Source organism: Arvicanthis niloticus, chromosome 17 (genome assembly GCF_011762505.2).
Source record: "Arvicanthis niloticus isolate mArvNil1 chromosome 17, mArvNil1.pat.X, whole genome shotgun sequence".
Classification (NCBI taxonomy): Eukaryota; Metazoa; Chordata; class Mammalia; order Rodentia; family Muridae; genus Arvicanthis; species Arvicanthis niloticus.
In genome coordinates this window covers 29,682,686-29,710,125 of record NC_047674.1, presented here as the reverse complement: position 1 = coordinate 29,710,125, position 27,440 = coordinate 29,682,686, and the positions used below count along the sequence as shown (strand labels likewise).

Here is a 27,440-nt window from a genome sequence, read left to right as displayed (position 1 = left end):
CAGAAAAAGAATGGTCCATCGGCTCTGTCTCCCTGAGCTCTCAAAATGGAGGATCCAGGAGGGAGGTACTGACATCGGTTACTAACAAAACCTTGCCTTTGTAAAAAAAAAAAAAAAAAAAAGTAGCTCCTTGTGTGAACTGTACAATTTTAGCAAAGACCATGGTTTCCTGTCTACGTTAATCACTTTTTTTCCTACATTCAATGGGCCATCTTTTAATTCTTATACAATTTACATAAGTTTCTCACTTTTTGGATATCTGTTTGCCAAGGCATATTCTTCAGCTTGGGCTTACACAGAACTCACCTGAGCCCCAATGTCTCTAAAACATCAGGGAATAACACATGGGCACTTGTGGACAGTGACATTTAAGTCAACCATGTCAGTTTTGGAAATTATGGCTGATTAATGGAAAGAAGAATTTGACACCCCCCCCCCCCCCACACACACACACATGGCTTTTGTAAATGTTTACATGAGATGAGAGTAACATTTTGTTTGTAAGGTGGAATTACCTAACAGAGCTTTAGGGTTGATAATCAAGGCCACCCTCCTGCGGAGCACTGACATGTGCTTCCTTGATTGTGACTGACAGTTGAGATGTGTGCTTACTCCTAGACAGTCTTGACAACGCTCCGAGAGGCAGGTGTCTCCAATTGTAGCTATTGTACTTCCATTCAGAAGGGAAACTATCAAATTGAGTTCTCAGGTACATGATTACAAGACAAGAAACAAAATCAAATGCAAGCCACTATTCTTTCATCCCCTGTGTTCCTACTGCGTTCAAAATATGGAATATATAGGTTTTTTTTTTTTTTTCTGCATAGTTCTTTGGAAATGAGGTGCTTTCTGGCAGTGAAAATTTACTTAAAGTTTTTGTGGTTAAATTATCATAACAAATATTACTAATGTGTAATTCATTTTAAGCAACACGCCAGCAGCTTGCACGGGGCTGTGGAGCTTAGTAGGCATTTAAGACTATTCTGAGAATGATTTATGCAAAAATTATGTAGTTCTTGTTTGGATACAAATAACATCTCTAATACAGTTCATTTCTCATGGAAGAGAAACTTGATTTTGGAGCTGTGCCCCCCAAACCTGGTCCTGATTACTGCTTCAACTCCTGTTTATATAATTCTACACAGTTTTGGCAGGATCCAAGAGCACATACCAGGGTGTTGGCTTTTATGAATCTCCTGAGATGCGAATGTCACGCTGACTGGATGAACTCTGGCCACAAATCCCAGACATGCACAATGACTCTATTTATTCAGACTTGGCTGCCTGGATGCAGATCAACTCTGTGTGTAATAAATTTTCACAGCCCCAAAAACCTCCACATCAACCAAGCCAAGGCCGAGAAGAAAAACAAGCCTAGTGGAACCGGGATGCGTTTCACCCAGTTTCTCTGTCAGAGCTCACTGATGGTTGACATGTGCTGTCAATGCCTTTAAGGTTTTTCCCTTCCGGTGTTCTCAAAGCCCTGCTCTCTGTTACAAAGTTGTCATATCAACAGAAACAAGGCAGGGGTGGGGATGGGCAGAAATCTGCCTTTAATAGTTTACCCCACACTGGTGTGAGTCCTCAGTGGCCTCTACTGGACAGAACTGAGAACTGAGACTATTTCTTTGCCATTTCATCAGAGACCAAATGAAGGCAATGGCTCTAGTCTCATACAGGCCTCACCTGTAGTCTGAACTTACTAGAGGCATGAGGCTTTAGATTCTCCCTGACAGACAAGATTATTACTCTCTGCATTATAAATAAGAAAATAATTGCCTCTTTAGCTTGCAGATTTATGTTAATGACATAGATATCTATTAAATTAATTGTACGCTCTCCAAATATTGATTGTGGATTAAAAGGTAACTTTCCTTCATTGTGTTGAGAAATCAATTAGGCCAATAGAGAAATTCCCCTCTACAGATTAAATCCAATGATCGCTGCCTGTAAAATTAAAACAGTCAGTTTAAGTGGATAAACTACACCCATTTAAAGAGAAAAATGCACTTATATAATTAAAACGAAAAGACTGCCCAATCTGTGTGGATAACGTGATTACTCGGAGCTGCAGGCAGACGTCGGCCATTCAGTGTGGATGGCTGCTCCCTTGATAGCTGTCCCTGAGCTATGGATTTGTCATGGTGGAAAGCCTGCTTGCAGCTGACACTGTCTCAGCTATGGCTTGCCAAAAGTCTCGATCATGTGACCTTTCCTTTTGCCTCAGCTGCGATGATTCTGCCTAGAGATTTGTTTGCTCTGTCACTTCCTAAGCTTTCCCAGACTCAAGAGGTAGATATCACCATTTTGACCAAATGGTCAGACATGCATGTGTGTTCCTCCTCCCTCCAAATGCATCAGGCTGACAGTGCCTTCAGGAATTGTTTTGTCTAGTTTCTCGATTCCTTCACATTTTCCCAGGGGACAATTAACCATCAGAATCTGTTACATACACATCCAAACAAAAAATTTGGCTTTCCAATTTGCTCAAATCTCACCAAGTGAAAGGAGTCCGAGAACCACAATGACAGCTTGCTTTCATTTCAAAGGTGTCACAGACAACTTATCAAGTAAACAGACATAAAATTCTGGTGCCTTTGAGAGGGGACAGTGAGATGATCCCATCTCTCAGTTTGCGGGGGTGGGGGGGGTGGCTCCAGCCTGAGATGACTTATAGAACTTGCATCATTAATAGTGCTTGACAAGATGAATGTGTAAGGAAATGTGTAGAGTTCTTGGTTAGGCAAGGCTATTATCTGTGAATGTATGGTTGCTTTATGATATTGGTCCTTATATATTTTCCCTGTCATTCATTTAATTTTGGGGATTTAGTAATGAAAAACAAAGGCAGGACAAAGGTCATCTCTGCTTCTGGACACTAGTAGGGACCATAGGAATGAGTCCCAATTTAAGACAGCGCCCTGTGATTATTTATGCATTTGTTCAACAGACTGAGCCAGTCTGTCTCTGTCCTCAGGGATCTTCCAGCTTTGTTTACAGAAGTAGTTACTGTCAAAAGTGAATACATACAGTATAATTAAAATTAGGGTGAAGTCCAGGAGAAAGACTAATATTACGGAGAAAAAGGACATGCCAAAGTCTCTCTGAGGACATGAAATGATGCAGCACCTTTGGTATGCACAGGTGTCAACCAAGCCTTTGGATGCCCCGAGGCAGCTGAGCACAGCTTGTTGGAGGAGCTAAAGGAAGACCTATGAAGGCTGAAGTGCTGGAAAGTTGAGGGAGAAGGGGGAGGCATGAACAAGTCTATACTGCAGGTTAAGAGAGGTCATGCTATGACCCCTGAATTTCTCTCCAGGTGGGAGAGGAAATTCATTTCAGATTTTAGATTTAAAAAAAATGATTTGGGAGCCAGAGAGCTGGCTGGGTTCAGAGCACTTGCTGCTCTTGTATAGGACCCATGTTTGGTTCTCAGCACACATACTGGGCAGCACCCAAGTACCTGTTATCTCCAGTTCTAGTGGATATGGTGCCCCCTCCTGGCCTTGACAGGTACCACAGGTATGAGGTGCACATACAAACAATGAGATATACGTGTAAATGAAACTTTAAAAAAACATGATTTGATCTGATGTACATTTTTAAAAGATTACTGAGGACAAACTCTATTTTAGATGTCAGAGAGCAAGAAGAGAGTTCCCACAAACTGATTTAAAGTAGTCAGGATGGAAAGCAGTTGATACACTAATATTTGATTTTGGAAGTAAAATTTATAGAAGGTAGAGAAGAAAAGAGTGTTTGAGTGAGGAACTGAAGTTATGAAGTTATGAAGACTGAGGCATGTGGGCATCTGGGAATGCTAGGTCTGAAAATGGGAACAACCACAAGACAAACATATTTGGGTGACAAGGGGGTGGCAGAACCCAGAAGTTCAGTTTGGCATGGCTCGAATTTGGAATGTTTGTGAGACAATCAAATAGAAAGGTTAAGTATGTCTGTGGCTCGGGAAAGTGCTCTGAGTTGTGACTGCACAGAAGTTGCCATTATAGAAAAACTGAAGGTCACTGGGGGTAGGGAGGGGACCTGGGGGTGTACCAAAAGAGTAGAACTAGAAAGGAAAAGGCAGGAAGGATTCCTTTCAGACTCCAATACCTAGAGGAGACTGAGCAGTTGGCAAAGGATTAGGAGGAGCAGGCAGGGAAGGGAGGGGAGGGGCACAGGTGAGGGGGGAGGGGAGGAGCACAGGGGAGAGGGGGAGGGGAGTACAAGTGAGGGGTAGGGGAGGGTTACAGGTGAGAATGGGAGGGGCACAGATGAAGGGAGGGGGGAGGAGAGGGGAATGGGGGGTACAGGTGAGAGGGTGAAGGGCATAGGTGAGGGGGTGGGGAGGGGCACAGGTTGGGCAAACTTTTGATAGGATCAGCAGCACCCTTGTGTAACAGGAGGGAAGGAGGTCAACCCAGGAGGACGATGAGAGCAGGACGTGGCAGGCAGATGCCGACACAGTCAGCCATGGGGCTCAGCATGGGGATGAGGAGCTACAGGACAGGACTCTTTCCTAATGTTAGGAACACTGAGCACCTGAGAAGCTGAGGGATGACAAGTGTCAGAAGTCTGAAGTCTGCCCGGGCTACTGTGGGACACTCTTACCCCCTCTCACAAAACCCCAGATGTTAGAGTTAAATTCTGCGGTGTCCATGTTCGTCAAGTTTGTGACATAAGTAATTATAGGATATTAATGGAGAAGAAGTGTAAGACAGCAGCAGCAGTGAACTGCCATGTCTATACGATGCAATACAACAGCCAACATCAAAGGCGGTATGAAGTGATAAGTGTGTGTGTGTGGACATGCGTGTGAGTGTACACATATGCATATGTGTATGTTTCTATGTGTGTGTGTGCACTTGTGTATGTGCACACTTGTGAATGTGTGTGTACATGTGGTGAGTACATACATATGCGTGTATGTATACATGTGTGTGCACTCATGTGTTTGTGTGCACTCATGCATGTGTGCTTGGGTGCATGTGTGTACAAGCATGTGTGTGTGTGCATGTGTATGTGTGTATTCATGTTTTTGTATGCCTGTGTGCGCATGTGTCTGTGGGGGGGCATGCGTGTGCATGCATGTGTGTGCAGGCCTGACTGTGGGAACAATATGGCCTCATGATCCTACTGCCACGCTCTCTGGATTGTATGCCTTCCTTGAGCTGCTTTTGAAGGTGTCTGTCACAGCAGCAGGAAGAGTAATGGATGTGGGGGTTTCTAACTTCAGAAAGAAAAGAGCAGAGCTCTGAAGGACTCTGGTTGAAAAGCTGGGCCAGTGTCACCAAGCTCCTCAGCAGCTGAGTGGGGACCTGAGACCCACAGCAAGGTTTCAGCGGTCCTCCCTCCAAAACTCAGCTCCTGTCTTCATCTCTAAGAGCACAGTGGTAATCGGGAGGAAAGGGAGGAAGAAGTCTTTTAATGCACCAGAGTGTGAGGCTGATGTGTGTGGCACCCTGAGGCTCCTACGGACATCTTTAAGGTGACCGCACAGGCCAGCTGGACCAATATTTATAAAGACAACTAGGTAGTTTCTCAGGCAAGAAAAGACTGAAAAGGTTTTTTGAAAGGGATTTATGGGAATGAGGTAAACTCTGATTATACCTGGAAACAAATGTGTCATCTCACGGTGTCAGAGAAATAAAGTGTGTTTCACATACACGTAAGCTACATGTTTTCAGGGGGAGGCCTTATCATCAGACTTTTTCTAAAAGTAGGGGAATTTCTCCAAGGCTGAGGGAGCACTGTGGGAGCCGGAGAGGAAAGAATGTCAAGCTGGAAGACAGGGAGAAGGAGGTCAAGCACTACCTTCGGGCCACCATCTACCCATCATTAAAACCATGATCTTTGCAGCAGCTACAGTAGCCTAAGCTGGGGAGGTGCAAGACTGGGCCTGCCAACAGCCAATTGTGGGTCAGGAAGGACTCAGGGGGCCCCATCTTTTTCCTGATGAACTGCTGGCAACTGATGGAATCTGGGGGGAAGTGGAGATTATCATTGTCTTCAGCTGTGTATCAAAAAATGAGCCCACCACTCTGCAATGCAGGATAAACAGAATACACTATATACATGTATAGAACTGTCATATACATTTAACTGGTAAAAAAGAGTGGGGGAGTTACGGTTTTGTGACTATACAAGAGTATACTTTAGACCCAAATAGGACAACTTAATTTAATTAATGTTGACAATTTAACTTATCATATGCAAAAAAAAAAAAAAAAAAAAAAAAAACCAAAAAAAAACCAAACAAAACAAAAAAAACCCTGTCTGGAGTCTTGTCTATAAGTTAGGGAATTACTGTATAAAAATAATTCATCCTGAGTGCTCCTTTTACAAAAAACAGTAAAATACACACTAGGGTCGGGTCGAAAAGCAAGAATAAACAGTCCAACATGTACATTCATAGTACAGTGTCACTGGTGTAGACTGGAAAGCCGACAGTAAAGCAAATGATTTGTTTGCCTTCAAAGGATGTGATAGTTCAACGTTGATAACGAGTTTCTTAAATTGCGTTTTCACTGGAAGTCCTTCCTGCAAATAGTTCTAGAAACCATTTTAGCCCGTGAATCCTTTTTCTAATAGAAACCATACACAGATTGCATGCTTGAGAAGGCTTAACCCATTTGGTACCTCTCAGTGGCTTAAAACAGAGAGAGGGAGGAAATAATTCTCTTCTTAGTCACACAGATGAGAAAATAAAATTAGAAATGAATTTCTACTATGGCTGTTGAGGTTTCTGACTGCCTGGGTTAGACCTCTAGAAACAAATCATCCTATCACTAAAGTTCTCAAAGCCCGAGGCCCCTTCTGCCTGGTTAACCTCCCTCTCCTGGGACACTCTCTGTTTGCCAACCAGGTTCCCAGATTCATGGAGTCCTGGCTCATCTGTGTGCCTTTAGTTTGTCTCACAAAGAGAGGAGCAAGCCTTCACTGATCCCATCCCATGCTCAGCTCAGACACACTTCTTAGCAATGTGCCTCTGACTTTGGTCTCCTGTCTATAAACATTATTTGTATTTGCATGTCTAGACAGCAAATCACGTGCACAACACTTTACCATACCTTTGAATCAAGTTGATTCAATCAAGTGATCAAGTGATTCAATCAAGTGATTTCAAAAATCCATTGACTGGCACATGCATTTAGCCCAACATATAAAGACGACATAAAAAAGAGAACCCTCTAAACTGTCTCCCCAACCTGTCCTGTTCATCCAAATCCAACAAAATGTAATGTAGCTGGTGGGGGCAGATGAAGGAAGTGTAGGGGAATCGGTCTCTAGTGTTCTTGAAATCTACTTTAAAGTAAAAATATTTCCTGAGATGCAGAAGCGAATGTGATGAATGCTAAGTGGGTATTTTTCACCTTAACTGATTGATCAGAAGACTATTTATAGTCCCCCTGACTGATGTCTCAAGCTGGTGAATCAACAGCAAGGGAGACTATTTGCAGCGCGTTTATCATTTCAGACAAACAGCCGAGACTGTGCCTGATTATTTTTTATTCATCATCTTCGCGCACCTCTGTGTTCATTCCTTCTCACTGTTAATAATGTCTGTATAAGGCTTCTCAATATTTAATGGTACAGCCTCCCCACTGCATGCTAATGTACATAAGGTCACATGCTTGATCTCAAGAAGGCCAGTTATCTTTGCCAAAAGAAGCAGAAGCAGAAGAGGTGGGGAGGGAGGATCTATTTCCTAGGGAAGCCTGATTCTATTAGTTTTGTCAGAAACGTGATTGTTGGTCTATGCCATTAAAAAAAAAATCACAGAATAGAAAGCCTTTAATGGGAACTGAGTTCAAGACACTTCAATAGACTGGCCCAACACAGAGAAATCTATCAATAGCAGTACAGTGTCCAGTATCGAAGACCAGCTTGGTTCAGTGTCTCCATGACTCAGTTTACCTTCATCCGCGCCTCATCTACAAGATGGCAACACGTGAGGAAGCCTTACCTGCTCACCCTCTTCATCGTCACTGCTTAGCTTAAGGTCGTCTTCCAGAGTTCTGAAAGGGACAAAGAGATGGGGACACTTAGAGTCAAAATCTTCCAGTACTGAAACATCAACTTTGAGGTCAGTATGTCTAATTTCTATTTGCACCCTTATATTGTATATGCTTTCCCTCTGATGTCCTTAGGGAAGAACAGATAGTCACATCACAAACATTAACCCTCCTGACAATCTCAGGATGAGATGGGCTCTTTCGGAGATGGTAGTTTTAGAAAAACAGAACTGAACAGGGGCTGTTTCCTGGGAAGTTTAAATTCCGAAACTGTTTGTTCAATGTTTCCAGGCTTTGGAGCCAGGTTGTGTCCTCGGGCCTGCTGGGGGATGCTTATGGTAAAGACAGAGGTCGAGTGAGCAGAATTCTGCTGAGGGTCATGCAGCCATAGTCTTGAGTCATGTGACAGCTCAAGGGCTGGAGAAGTTGTCTCCTCCACGATCTGCTGAGTAGAAGGCAATGACCAGCAGGACATGTCTGGAAAGCCTACGAGGACCCTTTCCACAGGTTGTCAGCCACCACTATGAGTCAGAATCAGTGAGTCAATGAAGGCCAATGGTTGGCAGAGAAATGGGAATGTGTATCCTAACATTCTTCGTGAGGAGGACGGTTTTTATCAGCGCTGCTTTGATCAGTTCTTCAGTGCAGCTGTTTTCAGAGTTGTCCATTGCCAAAGGAATCTTGCTCAGACATGCACTTTCTAAAACGTGTTCTGGGCACACAGAACGGTTCTACCTTGGAGCAGGGAGAGTACATGGGCACAGAGCCCAGAGCTTCAGACACTGGTCTAGAAGCTATTGAGTTCTTGTGTTTAAAGACATCAATGTCTTCCTTGAAGTCAACCAAATGTGTTTGTGGTCATAGGCCTGTCATAGGCAGATACCTTTATAACAACTTCAATGTTATTTCAGTGACTGGGTATAAACTGTGGACTGTGGCTGTCAGGGCGTGGGCTCAGTTCTTCCTGAAGTGTCTAAGCTTTGTGGGTAGGTGATTTATGGTACCCTTCACCCTGTGGAAGGTGAAGGTTGTACTTGGAGATTCTCCTGAGTTAGGTTCTATAAGACTAAGAAATAAATTTATATCTCTCATCCCACAATGAAGAAAAATTTTTATTTGATCAATATAATTCGGAATAACAACTGCAATTAAACATGTGCACTTTTGGGCTCTTGCCTCCTGTCCATGGGGCAGAAGGAGGCATTTATATTGTATTAGGTATTCTAAGTGAGACTGAAAGCTATGGGAAGATGTGAGTTGGTTACACGTAAATCCAATGCCATTTTATAGAAGGGGCTAGAGGGTCCATAGATTTTGTAGAAGGGGCTAGAGGGTCCACAGATTTTATAGAAGGGGCTAGAGTGTCCACAGATTTTGTAGAAGGGGCTACAGTGTCCACAGATTTTGTAGAAGGGGCTACAGTGTCCACAGATTTTGTAGAAGGGGCTAGAGTGTCCACAGATTTTGTAGAAGGGGCTAGAGTGTCCACAGATTTTGTAGAAGGGGCTACAGTGTCCACAGATTTTGTAGAAGGGGCTAGAGTGTCCACAGATTTTGTAGAAGGGGCTACAGTGTCCACAGATTTTATAGAAGGGGCTAGAGGGTCCACAGATTTTGTAGAAGGGGCTACAGTGTCCACAGATTTTGTAGAAGGGGCTAGAGGGTCCACAGATTTTGTAGAAGGGGCTACAGTGTCCACAGATTTTGTAGAAGGGGCTAGAGGGTCCACAGATTTTGTAGAAGGGGCTAGAGGGTCCACAGATTTTATAGAAGGGGCTAGAGGGTCCACAGATTTTGTAGAAGGGGCTAGAGGGTCCATAGATTTTATAGAAGGGGCTAGAGGGTCCACAGATTTTGTAGAAGGGGCTAGAGGGTCCACAGATTTTGTAGAAGGGGCTAGAGGGTCCATAGATTTTGTAGAAGGGGCTAGAGTGTCCACAGATTTTGTAGAAGGGGCTAGAGTGTCCACAGATTTTGTAGAAGGGGCTAGAGGGTCCACAGATTTTGTAGAAGGGGCTAGAGTGTCCACAGATTTGGCATCAAAGAAAGGTCCTGGAACCCATTCCCCAATGAACATCAAGGGACAACTGTATTCTTTTGATGATGAGGCAATAGGACTTCTCAATGTTTAAGTAACTCACATGGGTAAATAAACTGAGAAACAAAGACTTCACAATGAAGCCTGCAAACTAGGCCAAGTGCTCTTCCTCTGTCTGTCCTCGAATGTTACTTTGTGACTACAGTTGGGGAAGACGCTTTAGCTTCTAAAAGTTGATTTAGGTCTATGGAAAGTAGAAAACAAGCCAGCTAGCCCAGTATGAAGGGAGCTCTGTCCTTGGGAGTCAGTGGTGGGTCACATAGGTAGGCGTCACCGATGTAGGCTTTAATGACAGCAAAGATGTTGATATACGATACATGATAAAACTAAACTTTTAAAAATTGAGGCCAGAGAGTGAACTCTAACCAAAGGTGCTAAGAAGTTGGACTTTACGGTCTTGATTCCCAAAGAGTTGTAGACTGCTGTGGGCACCACATGGTGGCTTGACAGTAGGGTGTGGTGTGGTGACTAACTCTATGACATGTATGAGATGTGGGTATGCATGGCTGTGTGTGATATCGTGTACCATGATATGTACATCACAGAGGGCAACTTGCAGGGTTGTCTCTTTCTACCACACGAGTTCTAGGGTTTGAACTCAGATCATCAGGCTTGGCGACACACTTACTCTGTGAGCCAGACCAAGACAACACCTTCTCATCGTTACCATAGCATGATACAGGGGTCAGCATGTTTGAAGATACTGGCTGATGGGTTCCTCCTTCCACATAGGGAGAGAGGGTTCACCAGAGGCAGATTTATCAGGTGTTGGCCACACATGGACTGTTCACTTTCTGGAAGCAAAGGGAAAGCTGACAATTGCTGACAATTGTTAATAGTTAACTCCTGTGGCCATTGAGTAAGACATCCACTGCCCAGAAGCACGCTGCCTCCCAGGGCCGGCTCCTTTCCACTTGCCATTTGAGGCAGCTGGGTCATTATATCCATGTCTCAGTGCTCATACTATGGCTCTATAATCCTACCATAGGCACCCAACCGATTTGCAGGCAAATTCAGCATTCTCACAAAAAGGACTTGGCCACAAACTTTCCAACTTAACATTGACGACCTAATGTCCCACAAGTATCATCATATTTCTTTTTAAAACCAGATTAAAGGTTTGTTTGTTTATTTATTTATTTATTTATTCTTTTGGTTTTTCGAGACAGGGTTTCTCTGTATAGCCCTGGCTGTCCTGGAACTCACTCTGTAGACCAGGCTGGCCTCAAACTTAGAAATCCACCTGCCTCTGCCTCCCAAGTGCTGGGATTAATGGCATGCACCACCACTGTCCGATTATTTATTTTATTTATATGACTATACTGTCACTGTCTTCAGACACACCAGAAGAGTGCATCAGATCCCATTACAGATGGTTGTGAGCCACCATGTGGTTGCTGGGTCTTAACGGCTGAGCCATCTCTCCAGCCTCAAGCATCATTGTCTCTGAGGAGCCTGAGAAACAGCTATACTATGTCCAGTTCCCACTTTCCTGGGATCTTTGTGTCTCCTGGAGAGAAACAACAGCCTGTAACAGGTGCCCACCGCTCTCCTACTTAGCTCTAGCCTGACGAGGGGCTGCCACTACTCCATGGAGCAGAGCCTTTAATTGACTGGATTTCCTGGCCTTACTTGTCATTTCAGGCTCTTTGAAGACGACTCAGTCTTTTATTTAAAGTTCATTTCATTTTTCTCCCTATTAACGGCTTTAAAACAAATCTGAGTTTTAATTGCGCCGTTTGATTTTCAGATTTGTTTCTACAGCAGGAGCTGCTACCATTTCGACCTGTCTGAGATCTGTGTATGATCTCATTATGTCTATGTCTGTTCGGAGACAGTGTGTATGAATCTTCATGAAATATAAGCCATTCTAGCAACCAGTATTTCACAATGGCCTGTGTCTTAGAGTTTATAGGGTGGCAATGAAACACCATGACCAGAAGCAACTAAGGGAGGAGAGGGTTTATCTCATCTTACAGCTTGTAGTCCATCATGCAAAGAAATCAGGGCAAGGACTCAAGGGACTGGAGGCAGGAACTGACACGGAGGCCATGGGAGAGCCTGTCTTACTGGCTTGCTTCCTGCGGCCGGCCTGGGCCTGCTTAGTGTACTTTCAAATATGATCTGAGATTACTGACCCAGAGATGGTACATCCTACAGTGAGCCAGATCCTCCCACATGAATCCATAAACCAAGAAAATGCTCAAAAGGCTTTCCCACAGGCTCATCAGGTGGGGCACTTTCTCTATGGAGATTTCTTCTTCCCAAATGACTCTAACTTGTGTTAGGTTGACATATCACCAGTTAGTACAACTTGAAATCAATACCTGCTGGGGAATGGGAAAAATCTATTTTCTCTAATAAAGTGTCGTATGATGTATCAGCACACACTTCAGGGTAGGCCACATGCCCAGGAATAGTTGATCGACACAAAAGGAACTCCATTTGTGCTTGTGATTTTGTTTGTTTGTTTGTTGTTTGATTTGGTATGGGTTTATCTTACAGGTTTTGATTTTCCTTCCTTTTGTTTCAGAGAGAGGGAAGGGAGAGAAGAAGAGAAGGTGGAAGAGAAGAAAGAATATGATTAAAATATATGAAATAACAATAACAACAACAACTAGCAAGCACAGTGTATTTGTTAGACAGGCCTACCCTTTAGCAGGCATTTCTAAGCAGTAATCTCCATGCCTTAGAACACTGGAGGGAAAGGTACACTTTCTCACTGTCTTAGGACATTGGAAGGAACAGTATACTCCCTGTCTTAGAACACTGGAGGGAATATTACACATCTCATTTCCCTCTTTCTGAAGCCCCGTGCTCTGTTGGGCTTGTTGTTACCACTCAGCTGGGTAATTTTCATTAATGGGTGACCACTTTCCCATCTGTAGTTACTTGGAACAACTCTACCTATAGCATTCTGGGAGCTGGGAACTGAGAAGGATAGAGAAACTCTTTTTGGGAGCTGATAGCTAAGCATATCCCAGATGAAGATGGGTGAGGTAACTTAGCCTGGAGGCAAGAGGAGGGTGCAGGATCAAGACAGGGTGATCTAGATAGCCCAGCATTGTCCACTTGGAATGTATTCTGTTTCAGGGATCTGCACAGCACTTGAAGCAGTGTGTTCATAGTGAGGTGGTGCTTGTTCACATGTACCTTCTCCCTTACACAATGCCTTCTCCAGAGTGGGCTGCTCTAGTGACTGGCCTTTATTGGACAGCACAGGTCAAAAGTGATGGGAAATCTTGTGGAGATCAGGTGACTTCTGCTGGCTTGCTGTGTGTCTGCTTTGTTCATCTCATTGCTTGCTCTGATAAGGCAAGCCATCAGGGTATGACCGCTTTAGGGAGAATGGCTGCCACTGTTGATCTCAACAAGCAATCAAGGCTCTGAGCCCAACAATCCATAAGGAACTGCATCTGGCCAGTATCCACAGTGGTGAGCTTGGAGGTACATCTTTCTCCAGTCAAGACTTGGGATGATGGCGGTCCTGGCTGGTATTATGTGGTATTTGCGGCCCATGACAGACACTGAGCCAGAGGACCCAGCTAAGCCACTCTCACATTCTTCACCCGTGAAACAATAATGTAATGGATGTTGTCTTGAGCTACTAAGTTGAGGGTAATTTCTTAACCATCAATAAACAACTAGTACATTAGCAGATTGTAGTGAGTATTCAGTGTGTCTCTTCTTGAAGACTGTCACCAGTGACTTGAGGTGAACCTTTGTAGCCATCGCTCAGGCCGTCCAACAGAAGAAGTGAGACATTTTCTAATAGTGATATTAAGAATAAGTAGGTGAGGTTTTATTTGTGTCACTATGGTATTTCTGCATCATAACATATATATTTTACATGCTCAATAGGTGCATGTAGCTATTAGATAACACTTCCATTTTTTTTGTTGTTCAGAAGGTGAGGGTGCTCAAATTCTCAGCATGTCTTCTATCTCTCTTTCAGATCTCTTACACTGACTGATAGGGTGTGTAGCAGCTGAGAGAGGGGCAGAAGTCACATTTCCACTGACAGTTTCCTTTTGGTGTGAGTATCCTGGCACTCACAATCTCTGAGTAAAATATGTTAGTGGCTTCTCTTGCTATTAATCCGGCGAGTCTATGCCTGGCACACCACAATGTACCTGTACGCTCTGACCTCACAGAAACGCGTGGAAACAGAAACCAACATAACTACTACAATGGTCTGCAGGAAGTGCAGGCTTTTGACAATGGATTTTGGGGACATGTCATAGAAATTCAGAGCAGTAGGTTGCTTTGTGAATGCATCTTGTAAAATTCTGAGCGCTTGGCAAAGGGAGTCTGCACACCTGTTACCTGAGCTTGATCCTCTCCCCACTCTTGGGTGTAATAAAGGCACACAGTAAAGCACTGGAATTATTTGAAATTCTCAGCTTTTTTTGCTGTGTATTTTCAAGTGTGTCACTGGTTGCTCTCTTTTCACTAGGAATTAGAATTCTAGCTGCTGGAGCTCACAGCCGGGAATGAATCAGTTTAAAAAAAGGATAGGAACACAGGTCCCCCTTTTCTTGAGCACCCCATAGTTCTTCCACCTAAAAAAAAAAAACCCAACAATTGCCACATGCTGTTTGCATGCTTGTGAACACATGAAGACATTCTATTTTTTCCATTGAGGGCAACACAGACCACAGTGATGAGGTCACATTCCTCGAACACATTAGACTTTAAAATTGCTTCTTCCTGAAGGAATTACAGGAAAAGAGGGGGAGGGCATATGCACTCTAGCATTTCGATCAAAAGACAACAGAGGCTTAGAAACAGCACTTTAACAGAAAATGCTTTCTCTGTAAGATGATTTTTAAAATTCTTATCTTTGTTACACCGACTTCTAAAAAATGAGTCTCCAAACTTGGTGTTCCTGGTATTAAAAGGTTGAGTTTCTAATGACAAGTGAATGCAAACACAGCATGTGTAAGAATATGACCCTTTCCCCGGCAGACAGTGGAGCAGAGTTCAGACAGTCCAGGTTAGGGATGTAAAATGCTCTCGGCTGTACAGATCCAGTGATGGACATTTCTTTACCAGATCCTTGCTGGAGAGGAACCTGTACTTAATCATAGGGATAGTCACACACATTTATCTAACTTAAGTCTATGACGTTCAATATTAACTACAGTCAGTTAAGTAATAATCTCGATACCTGTTCTGTTTGCTAACAGTCTGTTTAATTGGTAACTCCTGATAATGTGTGTTGATGCTAGGAAGGTCACATATACTTAGGATAAGGTTTGTTCTCTGGGTTTGAAATACCAGCCTCTGCAGTTTGTGGCTGTCGTTACTGACAGGGGAAGGGATTTGTTTGAACAGGTAAGTTGTTAGAACTAGGAAGGAGGGAAAAAACATAATTTCTCAATTAACAAATTCACACTTTAAGCTATATCACAGCTCCCAAGAACGCCATGACACAGTCACTATTAAACTTTGCTGCATATTGGAACCATTTGGGAATTTTTAAAAATATTGATGCTGGCTTCTATTCCTGTGTGCTCTGACTTAATAGATCTGGAGTGCAAGTTGGGTGTCCAGACTTTTTAAAGTTCCCTTGGTGACTCTAAACTGTAACAAAAGTTAAGGGCCACTGTCAACAGGAGAAATGGACCACACCAGAAGATCTAAAGGACAGCTCCTGACCTTGGATAACATCCCTGCCTCTAAGATTTTGTTTGTCCATTAACAAAATAGTGTGGATGATAGTCAAGACTCAAAAGAGACAATTTAGGTAAAAGTGTTACATCAGTTCCACAGCCTTGTACGGGTGCACAGTGAAGGGTTAGTGCCGACTGCAGTGCTTCTAAACATACTGATTTGAGGGCCACATCCCTCAAGGTGCTGGTTTTGCTGGACGGGCCACAGGCATCAATATTTTGGTAAGTTACAGTGGTCAATCCATTCATTGAAACCCAATCACCAGTGTTGTGGTATGAAGATGGAAGGAAGTCCATTGGGAGGTGATAGTTTTGAATGAAAACAGGAACTTCACTCCTGGGAGGTGATAGTTTTGAATGAAACAGGGTCATCATGAATGGGATTTCTGCTCTTACAAAGGATCCCAGAGCTGGGCATGCAATACGGTGATAGACTGTTTATGTATCATGAACAAGACCTACAAGCAAAGTGCCCAAAGAGATCTATCATACAAGGACTTGACCAACAGGTACTACCTGCGAGTTAGAAAGTGCATACCCATCAGATGCTCATCATCAGATGCCTTGCCCTTTGACTTCCTAACCTGTTGTCTATAACCTAGTTAGTCTAAGATCCTTTTAAGATAGTCTGTTTTAATAGTCTAAACGGACTGAGCATCCCAGAGAAGGCATCAGCAGCTGAGACTCACAGTTTTAATTCCTACTGGATAATGATCTCATTTCTGTACAGAAACTACTACTAATTCACAGACAGACAAATGACTCATTCTGTACCTAATTTTGTGAACAACTAGTACACCATGCTAGACTTGTAATTGACTCACCTGTCTCTACCCTTCCCTCATCTTCTGTTTAAATAATAGAATATTTGAATAAACGTGTATTAGGGCTTAGGATGCAGCCTCGGTGGTAGGGAACTTGCTTAGCACACAAAGCCCTTCAGTTCCACTCCTCTTGCACTTTGTAGTAAGGAGAAAAAAAAGAAAAAAAAAAAGGACAAAGCTGTGTTTTCTCAGAGCTTAAGATAAGGCATGACCTCATTATTACCAACTAATTAGCTTCGAGATTGTGATGCAACTTAGAATTCTGCAGGAGTTGTTTTCAGAAACCATTGGCCACGCAGGGGAATCTATATCATCTCCTGGCCTGCTCTTGAGCTTCTGGGAGAACACAGGAATTATTTGGAATAGCACATCTTCAGCATACAGCATTTCAGGCAAGTGGAGCCTCACTGTCATTGCTTCTGTGTTACAAGGGCCAGAGGCCTTGGGACTACAATTCCCAAAAGCCCCATCTGCATGGTTTTTATTTAGGTGTCACCACTGAGAGGCCCTTGAAAGGTGCTTGGGAGGTCAGAGACTAACAGCCACTGTTGCTCCCAGGGCAGAGAAGCAGCTGTATCAGCTTCAGCATATGGCTGCCAGCATCCCTGTGAAGAACACTTGCAGGCGCAGTAGGCATCTGAGATTATTGTTAGCAGGTTTCTGCAGTTCCTGCATTTATTGCTTCTCTGAAATGACTCTCTGATTACTAACTCTGCCCCATTGGCTCCCTGACCTAAGAATTCCTAGCCTACTTGATGAGTTTGGAAGCCACTAATTCTTTATGTTAGTGTCTTCCCGCTTGAAATGCCTACAGTGGCTTCTCTTGTCCAGATTAAACTCTGACTTGCTTGTATAATAACCAGGAAGAGCTTTGGCAGCAGGAAACCTGATGCATTCCTTATAGTCCTAACCTACAGCAGACTGGTTGTGTGTCTCTGTCCAAAGAACTTAAGACTGCTCTGTCTCAGTTTCCTGACCTATCAAGTAGAAAACCAACAACTAGAAATGCTAGTGAGAATTTCCCTTCTAGAAATGCTGTGAGAATTACACAGGGGACAAACAAAGCACATTACCGTGTGTACATAGTAGCCACTCATATTCTGACAGGTATTTGATCACCCACTCCATATTAACACTGTAACAGTTACAATTTAGGCCCATTTTTATTGTTTCTAGCACAGATCATAGACTGCTAATTTATTCCCCATTTCCAAAGAGCACATTTTAGGAGCTAAAAGCATCGAGTGGCAGAAGCCTCTGTCTTCTCACCATTGATTGGGGTCAGGCAGAAAAGGAACCTTGTGAGGTGAGAAATATGACATCACAGGGCCATGTCTTCTTTCCTTGGCAGGCAATCATGGCCCTGCTCTCTTTCCCTGTAGGCTTACTCGCTGGCTTGTGAGTATCCAGTGTTCTGTAATCCTCTTCTGTATCTGCTTACAAATTCTCTGGTCTCCTTTCCAAGCTGCCCTTAAGCCAGCTATGTATCAAAGGGGATCCCTGCACTCTTGATCCTCTTGCTTCTGTAGGCACTGCAGGCACACAGCCCTCTCACCAGACAGGCCATAACGATGTTAGCTCCAGTGAAGAGTTACTGGCTATGATGATTTGGGTAAGAAATGTTCCCTATGGGTGGTGTATGGAGATACTTGGTCCTTGGCTGGTGGTGCTATGGGAGGCTGTGGAACTCCTGGGACAAGGCTAGCAGAAGGCCTTTAGAGCAGGCCTTATGAATTGCTAACATTACCCTGCTTCTGGTTCCCTCTGCTTCTTGAGATTCAAGCTGGGAAGGAACAACAGTATCCAGCTCCCACTGCCACTGACCAAGCTATTCATTTGCCATTCTGTCCCTACTAGGATGCATTGTATTCTTTGGAACCCTGAGTAAAGACACACCCTTTATCTGTTAAGTTGTCAGGATTTTTGGCATAATGGCAAGAAAGTAACTAATACACCCGTGTCATGAGGAAAGTTTGATAGCTAAGGCCTAAAATTATAAAATTAAGGCTTTTCAATCCCTGAACCCACTTAATTTGAATGTTCCCCAACTATATCTTGAGGATACCTCCTTGTTTTGGATATTCATGAGGCCATTTAAAATTCATCAAGGATCTCACTGTGGTGATACAGACCTGTAATCCTAGCACTTGGAGGCAGGGACAGGGGTAAAGGACAGGGGGTGGGGAGCAGAAGGCAGGGGGAAGGGACAGGGGACAAGGGGCAGAGGCAGACAGGAGGATCAGGAGTTTAAGGAAATCCTTTGCTATCAAGAGCTTTTGAGGCCAGCTATAAGAGACGTCTCAAAATACCAACCAACCAACCAACCAACCAACCAACCAACCAAAGATCCATCAAAGCAGTCCAACAACTTTGTCCTATACTGTGGGGAGTCTGTGCTAGGAATGGGTCTGAAACTGGATTTTGCTGAGACATATCCAGCAAGTGGTCTAGGTCCTAGAATACAGACCCACAGTAACTTTTTGCTTCTTGTGACTCAGAAGCTTTTTACATGATCCACTAATCCTCTCTGCTGCAAATGTAATAACCTTGTCATTTAAATGTAAAAAGGAGAAAAAGACTTTCATGCTCCATATTAAAGAAAATGCATCCTATTAGCCATTCATTGGACTTGGAGATTGGTATATGATCCTCTAACTAAGGTATCCGCATGAATTCGGCTTTAATGTTAACACTTTTGTAATATGTTGCATATTATGTCTGATACTTCCAGACTTTTTCATTATGAAAGTAATCCAGGTGGCCTGAATATATAAAACTATAATTTGAAGAAGAAGGAAAAAACCTCATCTACAGAAGGGCTAATTCAGCACTTGAAAAAAAAAAGGGAATAGACTTGAAAATGAGGTCAGATATATTAAATATCCTTAGCTCAGTATCAGATATGTACAGCTGTCTTTTGCCAAGGGAAGCATGATAGCTCAGTCAACAGGAATCACTCTCCAGCATCTTTCGGGGGTGGGGTGTTAGCTTATGGTGAAAGAGAACACATCAAACAGTCTGTGTAAATATGAAACCCTGTTCAATCTATTACACACAAGGTTCTTGCTACAGGGTTGGAAGCAGGGCTTCCCTGGACCAGCTGAAGCCTCAATTCCCACCTTAAGGTTTTGCGCCAGCTGTTTAGGGTCTAAGCAGAACACAGCTACAGCACACGTCATTTGTCACCCATCCCAAATTTTTATACATCCACCTGGTGGACTTCCAGAGCACTGAAAAGAATCTTAAGTGACAGGAGAATAAACCAGGCAGGAAATTTTCAGTGGGCATTTGGGTCTCTAGGACAGATTCTGACAGTGGAATAGCACTGCCACTGCCTGCTGCTTAGGAAAAGCATCAGGCAGTTCTGATGAACATGGCGATTATCCTGGAAGGTGTGGTGTGGATCCTGCCTACGTGGGTCTGTTCAGTGATGGAGGACAGGGATCAGGGAGTGAAAACAGACAGGACCACAGTTCAAAAATGCTCATCTTTCCCTGTTTTTGATGAGTCGAGAATCCTGAGGAACATGTTCTGATTAAAATAGTGGAAAATCAATTGCTTTAAGGCTAACATTAAGTAATATCTATGGGTAAAGCTTATCTTTGAAAACACTTTTCATTTTAGGCACACTCTGCCCCCTCTAGGACTTAGGCTTTCAGCTTGCTCATTTCTTTTTGAGTGTAGACCCTATGGTGTGGCATGGGTCTCCTACCTGCCCACTGTAACATGTTTATGCCCTACACCATTGGCACTGATTGTGAGAAATCACATTGCATCTTGAGGGGCTATTCACATTCTGCCACACTCTAACAGGTCTGTAAGTATTTTACAACCTGTAATTGTAAAACATACAAATAAAAAAAAAAAGCCCTAGCAACAGCCACAGTGATTCTGAAGGAATGATGCTACTGGAGCCTTTCAGCTTCAGTGTGAACTCCACCTTATCTCACTGCTGCAGAGCTCTTAGCCGTGACCCTGAGGGCCTGACTGGGATGCAGAGGTGGGCATGTCTGATTGACGGCACACAGTGTCACCTCCCATGGAAGCTTGAAAGCTTGGCCTGCTGAGAGCACAGCATCACCGGTTTCTACTTGACATCAGTACCATCCTTGATTTTTTTCCACCTGTATACTGAGGCAGGGTCTCTCAATCTCAGCTCACAGATTCAGCTAGCCTAGTTATCTACCTTGTTCTGGGGATTCCTTGTCTCAGCCTCCTGAGCTCTGGGACTGGCAGGGAAAGCTGCCACACGAAAGCCAGACATCTGAGTACATGTCCCCGTGCTTCTGCGGCAAGCACTCTACACGCTGAGCTGTGCCCCTGGCTCCATCAAGAATTCCTTGAGTGTTCTAGGTGTGGAGTACTAGACTCAGAACATGTAGAAGGCTCTAGAAGATCCTGAAGTACAATAGCTGTATGGTAAAGACCAGTATTAACATAAATTCACTTCCTGTTGTAATCGCTCTTCTGCCACCTACGTTTACATTTTAAACAAATAGTTAAAAGTATACAAACAAGCATTTTGTAAGTATGATAGATATATATTATTTTGGGGTACTGTAAATTGAACCCAGGGCCTGCCCAGGCTAGGCAAGCACTCCCCCCACACACCCTCCGGCGCTACACACACCTCTACTCTTGTATTCCTTGGTTCTGTTTGGCCAGGCACAGGCTCCAGAAGTGCTCCCTAAACAGAAGTACCCGCTGTTTTTCAGCCAGCAGCATTCAAAGGAATGACATACTAATCAACACATTACTAACAAGCATTGTGTTCTACCCTACAGGCTCACGTGCCCCGAGCATGGCTAGCAGTGAGAGGACTAAGCCATGATGGCCGTCGACACAGGTGCCTTCTGTGAAGTCCTGACAGGACTGTTCATATTCAGTACCTGGTTTCCATTACTGTCAACATTGATATCAACATTGATGATGCATTTGTCACAAATGAGCCAGTATTGATATACCAACCTAAGTCCACACCTATTCCCAATGTATTTACTTGTTACCTAATGGTCTCCCACTTTGGGATGATGGGGTAGTTTGTTTCTCTCTAACTGAGGTGTCCTCAAACTTATCCTGCCTCAGCCTCCTAAGTGCTAAGCTCACAAATGTAAGCCACAGCTCTTGACTCTCTTATGTTCCGCTTCTGTCCTGAGCTCACACATGTAAGCCACAGATAGCTCTTGGCTCTTACATTCCCTTCCTGGCCTAGGCTCTTCTGCCAGACAGAATGTTGTATTTATTCATCATGCCTTGGTGGGATCCTTTTAGCTGTGATGGCTTCTTAGATGTGGGTTTCTAATGTTTTAACCGTGTGAGGAGAGGGGGCTATATGTTTTACGCAATGCTTCACATCTGCCTTATGTGCTGGTTTTCTCCTGTTTACATTTAGGTGACAGGTAGAGGACATGACCTCAGAGGTAAACTGCCATTCTTCCCACATCCTATGGGGGCAGCACGCTGTCAGCATGACTTAGCACTTGATGTTAAGCTTCACCCTGTGGCAGAGTTGGTGTCTACCAGGGTTTTTCACCTCCTTAAATCTAAGCTCTTACTCCTCCTCAGTCTACACATAGAAGACCCTGAGCAAGATTCATACAAAAGAAGGCAGTGAAGCATCACCTCCTCCAGGAGCCGTTCCTATGTAAATTATTTGGAATTCTTCCATGTAAGATGTTTGTGTATTTCTACACCCTTTCCCTTTCTCACTCCTACATCAATATGGCCTCTTGTGTGTGTGTGTGTGTGTGTGTGTGTGTGTGTGTGCATGTGCTTGCGCGCGCACGTGTGCGCGCTCGTTTTCAGCTTGTTTTTCTAGTGGTGAAGAAGGACTCCAGAGCATGGTGCACACTCGACAAGGGCTCTACCACTGGCCCATTCCCCAGCCTCCTCCATATTTGATTTCTATGATAGCTTTTAAACCAACGCTAGCCAATTGTTTCCAAAAAAATCACATTAAGAAGTTCCAGATCCCTGAACCAGTCAATGTGCAGAGAATAAGAGACCAGGGAGTATTCAGCCTTAAATGGTACATATCATACCTCTCTGGGGGGTGCCTAAGGTTCAGGCATTCTCCCAGAACAGGGAGTGGAAAGATCATAAAAGCCAGAGATGGAAGATAACTTCAAGATAACAGTGTTTTCCAGACACAACAGGGCAGTTGTGCATTTGGGTCTGTGAAGATTGTGGTAGTGGACAAAACCTGTGTAAGCTCAGGTCAGTCAAAGTTCCAGTGTTGGGGGATGGGAAAGTGGCACAAAATCCCACCGTTAGCTGCAGAGCATTTTATAGATGTTGGGAGAGGGCGAGTCAGTCTTATTTAATGATGTAACCGACCTCTGGTAGGCTGACAAGGCTCCAGGGCAGGCCCCACTCATGAGAGTAGGTGGGCAACACAGACGACTCCATAGGAAAAAGAACATTCAGTGTTGGGTAGGTGTGGAGGTGAGGGTGGATATCAGAGGGACTGAGAAGAGTGACATGACAAAGATTCCCTGTGTGGCATCTTCGGAGAACTGATACAAATATGATTTTAGTAAGTGCCAAAACAATCAGTCTTTGCTGTCCCTGGAAGATGCAGGAAAGGGGCCCGGAGGAACTGAGCTGCCGTGTGTTACATTGGCTACAGACACCAACAAAAAAGCTGTCATCTGTACAGAAGTGCTGAAAATTTGGCCAACTGGACGGAGCAAAGCCTTCAGATTTTAGACCAGAGGAGCAGATTTCTTTTCAAATTACAGTTACCCACATGTCCACGCACACACACCTAGCTGCCGAGGACATCAGCTGTCACTTCCAATGGACACATGTGCTTGTCCTGCTTGGTTACTTGGTCATTCTTTATGTGTCATGAGCCTTGCAGTTTCTGTGTCTCTCCTGGCTATCTCCTCTCTTTATCTGAGACGTCCCATCTCCCTCAGTGCATCTACTCCTTCGGGCTGCGCCCCAGAAGTTTCCATCATCTCGATGGGCCGGTTTTGATGTCTTCTCTTTATGTCCCTTATCTATTCCTAGGTATGACATTCAGGACTACTTCCACTGAGGGCCAATGACACTGGCTTTGGTTTCTGGAGGCTACAGCTTATATTTTATATTCTGAGGCGTCCTCCAAAAGGTGCTGGCATAGAATAACCACACACAATCAACGTTCACTGATTGTGCAATTAACCTGTACTTAGATGTGTCTTCACCTTGATTCTCCTGAAACTGGAACTGCTTACCTGCTTACTCAAAATTCAAACATCACTTCCGAGTGCAGTGCTCGGCAGCATGGCCTTCTCTCCTCCCTGCAGGCAACCCAACCCCTAGAGGTGCCCGTCCCATTTCTCCAGCTCACATATCACCTCTCATGTGACAGCTCCTCTCCTTTCTCCTTGATTCTAGTCCTAGGATCCTGTTGGGTCTAGTTCTCATCTTCCTATAGTGCATGTGAAATTTAACTGCAGCTGCAGCCCGGTGCCCACCCTGGGCCCACACTGGAACTGGTGCAAGCTTTTCATGGCTCCCCTCCTCAGGATCTGATCAGGTGCTCCTCCCATCTGAGGTCTGCCTCCTCTTTCTCCTTATCTGTTATTCAGAGGATGCCCAAAGGGCACATGTCCATGCTCAGTGACCTGAATTAATCTCCCTCTGCTGTACACATGTCTTAGTGCACCTGGCACCCTATATTGTAATTATTTGTCTTCCAGTCCGCTGAGCTGTAACTGCCTGCATCTTCCCCCTCCTTTCCGTGTCTCTGGTGCTTGGGAGCTTTGGAGCTTTCTCTGTCACACTGGGATAAAATGGAGCTGAGCCGTGGGAAAGGAAGGAAGACTCAGGTTGCAGACATCTACTTTAGGAGCCAGAACTAACCCCATGTAAAAGCCTGCTCTACTTTGAGGATATTTCTACAGAGTCTACTATCAATAAAATTGCCAAATATGACCTTACGATTAGATTTATGCAGTAACTGCCACCATGCACCAATCAGAGAGAGCCAGTTCCCTGAAGCATCCAAAGCAGCAATGAATTTTTAAAGGTAATCTGTGTGGATTTCTATGTCCTAATAAAACTTCCTAGACATATCTTGGCCTTTGCCTATCTAATCCCAGGCTGTGTTCCTAGTCTTTATTCCAGAACACAAATACCTTCATCATAGATTTCACTCTTTTGGGGGTTTGACTTCCACATGGCATCAGCAGTTTTTAAAAATAACATACTTATTCTTTTAACTTCCTATATACATACTATGTGTTTGCTTGTACCCACTTCTACTGTCTCATACACCCTAAGAATATCAGACAAGATATCTAACAGGTCTTGATTCAGAATTCAAAATGGAATGGAATACAATTAGAATCTACCTTACTGAGCTAGAAACAATGACAGTAAATCATACAAGCCCATCTAAAGTGCTGTAGCACTCTTTCAGGGGATGATTCCACTGATGGTTACAAAGTAGAAACTTACCAACTGTATCAACTTTAAAAACTATCAGTGGTTGGGCAGATCTGTCTACAGTAGACCATGCCAAGGGGTTTTTTTTTTTCTTCAGAAATTGTCAAGAGCTTCAGGACTCTGTGGGCTGTGCAGTGTTTATAAAGTAGCTCCCCCAGACTGAATGGTTATACACTATGTTGAATGCATCACAGAAACAATTGGGCATGTAAAGAAATTTGACTTTAATAAAATATATTTTGATTGAAACTATCCTAGCACAATGTAAGGTTTTATAGGAAGAAGTTTGCTTTTTGAAGGCTTTATATATGGTGGAGTTTCCTTCTTTCTACCTTCTAAGGAGTGTTGGGAGAGCGGAGACTGCCAAGGAGTGACTGAGTCATGAGATATTTAATTCATGCCTAGTGTTCAGGGAAGGAGCTCCTGACAGTGCCTAAGAGGATCAGCAACATGGAAAACCCGAAGGACTTTCTCAAGTGCTTCCTCAGGGCTCCGACTAAGGGAGCCCTGGTAGCAGTGGCTGGTACTCAGCCTCAAGAACCAGCAGTGGCTCCCATAGGTGTGGCCAGGTCAGAATAGCTTAGCTCTAGCACGGGGAGGTGTGGTAACCTTGGCTGCCCCTGTGTGCATCCTTCCTATTCTTGGAGCGAGGCTTCTCCTATTCATATCCGAAGAGGACTATTAACTGCAGAGGGACTCATTCCCAGGGTTCAGCTCTACCTGCTAAGCTTGGCTCTAATCCTTACTGAGCTCTACTGTGGGCATGATGCCCTGCTATGTGCAGAGACACAAGATGGTGCACTCGGTTTGTCTCTTGGGCTTGCCCCTTTACCCAGCAGAATGTTCTTTATTCTTACACTAGAATATCCTTAATGGCAGAGTTAGAAGTTACTGGTTTTTGGAGGTAGAAGATGGGGCTGAGTGTGGGACCCATGAGTGACATATATAGGATGAGTTCGGGAGAAATTTCAGGAGAGGAAAGGGGAGGAGAGGGGAGGAGAGGAGAGGAGAGGAGAGGAGAGGAGAGGAGAGGAGAGGAGAGGAGAGGAGAGGAGAGGAGAGGAGAGGAGAGGAGAGGAGACTCCAGTCTGATAATATACCCCAAAGGCCCAGCCCATACATTTCTTCTCTATGCTGTATACACAGACACCAGGCACCTCCCAGTCCAGCTTTCCCTCTGTTTCCCACCCCATCAGGCTGGTCCCTGATATGTTTCCCTTCTCCCTCAAACTCCTTCAGGATCCAGACCATGCATTAAACACTCAAATCCTTTAGGGCGGCAGGGTATCAGGCACCAGGTCAGTGATGAGGAGACTCAATGTAAAAGCTATAGGTTCTGGCAGGTGGCTCTGGCATGCCCTGAGTTCATTTTAATGAATCCGTAGATTATAGTTCCAGCCACACTGGAGCCACCATTCACACCTCAGCCTGGTTGCAGGACAATAGTTCTAAAGTAGGCTTATTATTTGATTTGTTTTCCTAGGGTTTAGCATGGGCCCCAGACAGAACAGGAACTCAACAGCCAGACCAATTCCCCAACCAAATCAATGGAAACTCACAGACTGCTTTGAATCTACATAGAAAGGAACAGGATGGAATAAGAGACAGAAGCAGAGGCGAGAATTCCGTAACTAACTGTCGAAGCCAGCATCATTGCCTAAGTGTGCAACTTTAAATGTGTTAGTGGAAGACAGGTATTATTCTTTGTGTGTGTGTCAGCTGGGCTCAACTTTCTATATCTGTGTGCTAAGAAGCAAGGACAGTAAGGTGTCAAAAAATAACAAGCAGGATGTGGTCAACTCTAAATGTCATATGGAAATGGCTCACACATTAAAACTTTAATCAGCTCTTCCAGAAGTCCTGAGTTCAATTCCCAACAACCACATGGTGGCTCACATCTATCTGTAATGGGATCTGATGCCCTCTTATGACTTGTCTGAAAACAGCTACAGTGTGTCTGTACACACACACACACACACACACACACACACACACACACACACACGAAACTTTAATCAGTTTACTACCTAGAGAAATTATAATTTTTCTCTGTTAAGAAAATGTAAGCTTTTAGAAGGTGATTTTTAACTAGAGACAATTGAAAGGGTGATATACAACATGGTAGAAATAGTGTTACTGCCTAGATGTAAGCACGCCTTAGATGTAAGCACATGCTTCACCCCTGCAATCACCCCTGCAGCTCTTTAGTGACGGGATGGAGGCAGCATGCACAGCTTAGTAGAAGCGCATGTGCAAGGCACAGGGTTCCACCAACATCCCATCAGTAACTGTGAAATCCAGGCAAATGTTCCCAGCCATGACTCCATGATGCAAGGTCATCTATGTTTCCTCATAACAAAAATACAAAACAACAACAACAACAGAGACAAAC

The 27,440-nt window shown here is 44.0% G+C and overlaps 1 protein-coding gene across 5 annotated transcripts in view; it reads right to left on the bottom strand.

The window, feature by feature from the left end:
- Positions 1 to 27,440, bottom strand: part of Aff3 (ALF transcription elongation factor 3) — a 454,396-nt gene that overhangs the window by 84,915 nt on the left and 342,041 nt on the right. For all 5 annotated transcript variants that reach the window (XM_034521387.2, XM_034521388.2, XM_034521390.2 and 2 more), the window contains one exon: positions 7,967 to 8,018. In XM_034521387.2, the coding sequence (XP_034377278.1) occupies positions 7,967 to 8,018 (52 nt within the window). The remainder of the gene's footprint in view (positions 1 to 7,966; positions 8,019 to 27,440) is intronic.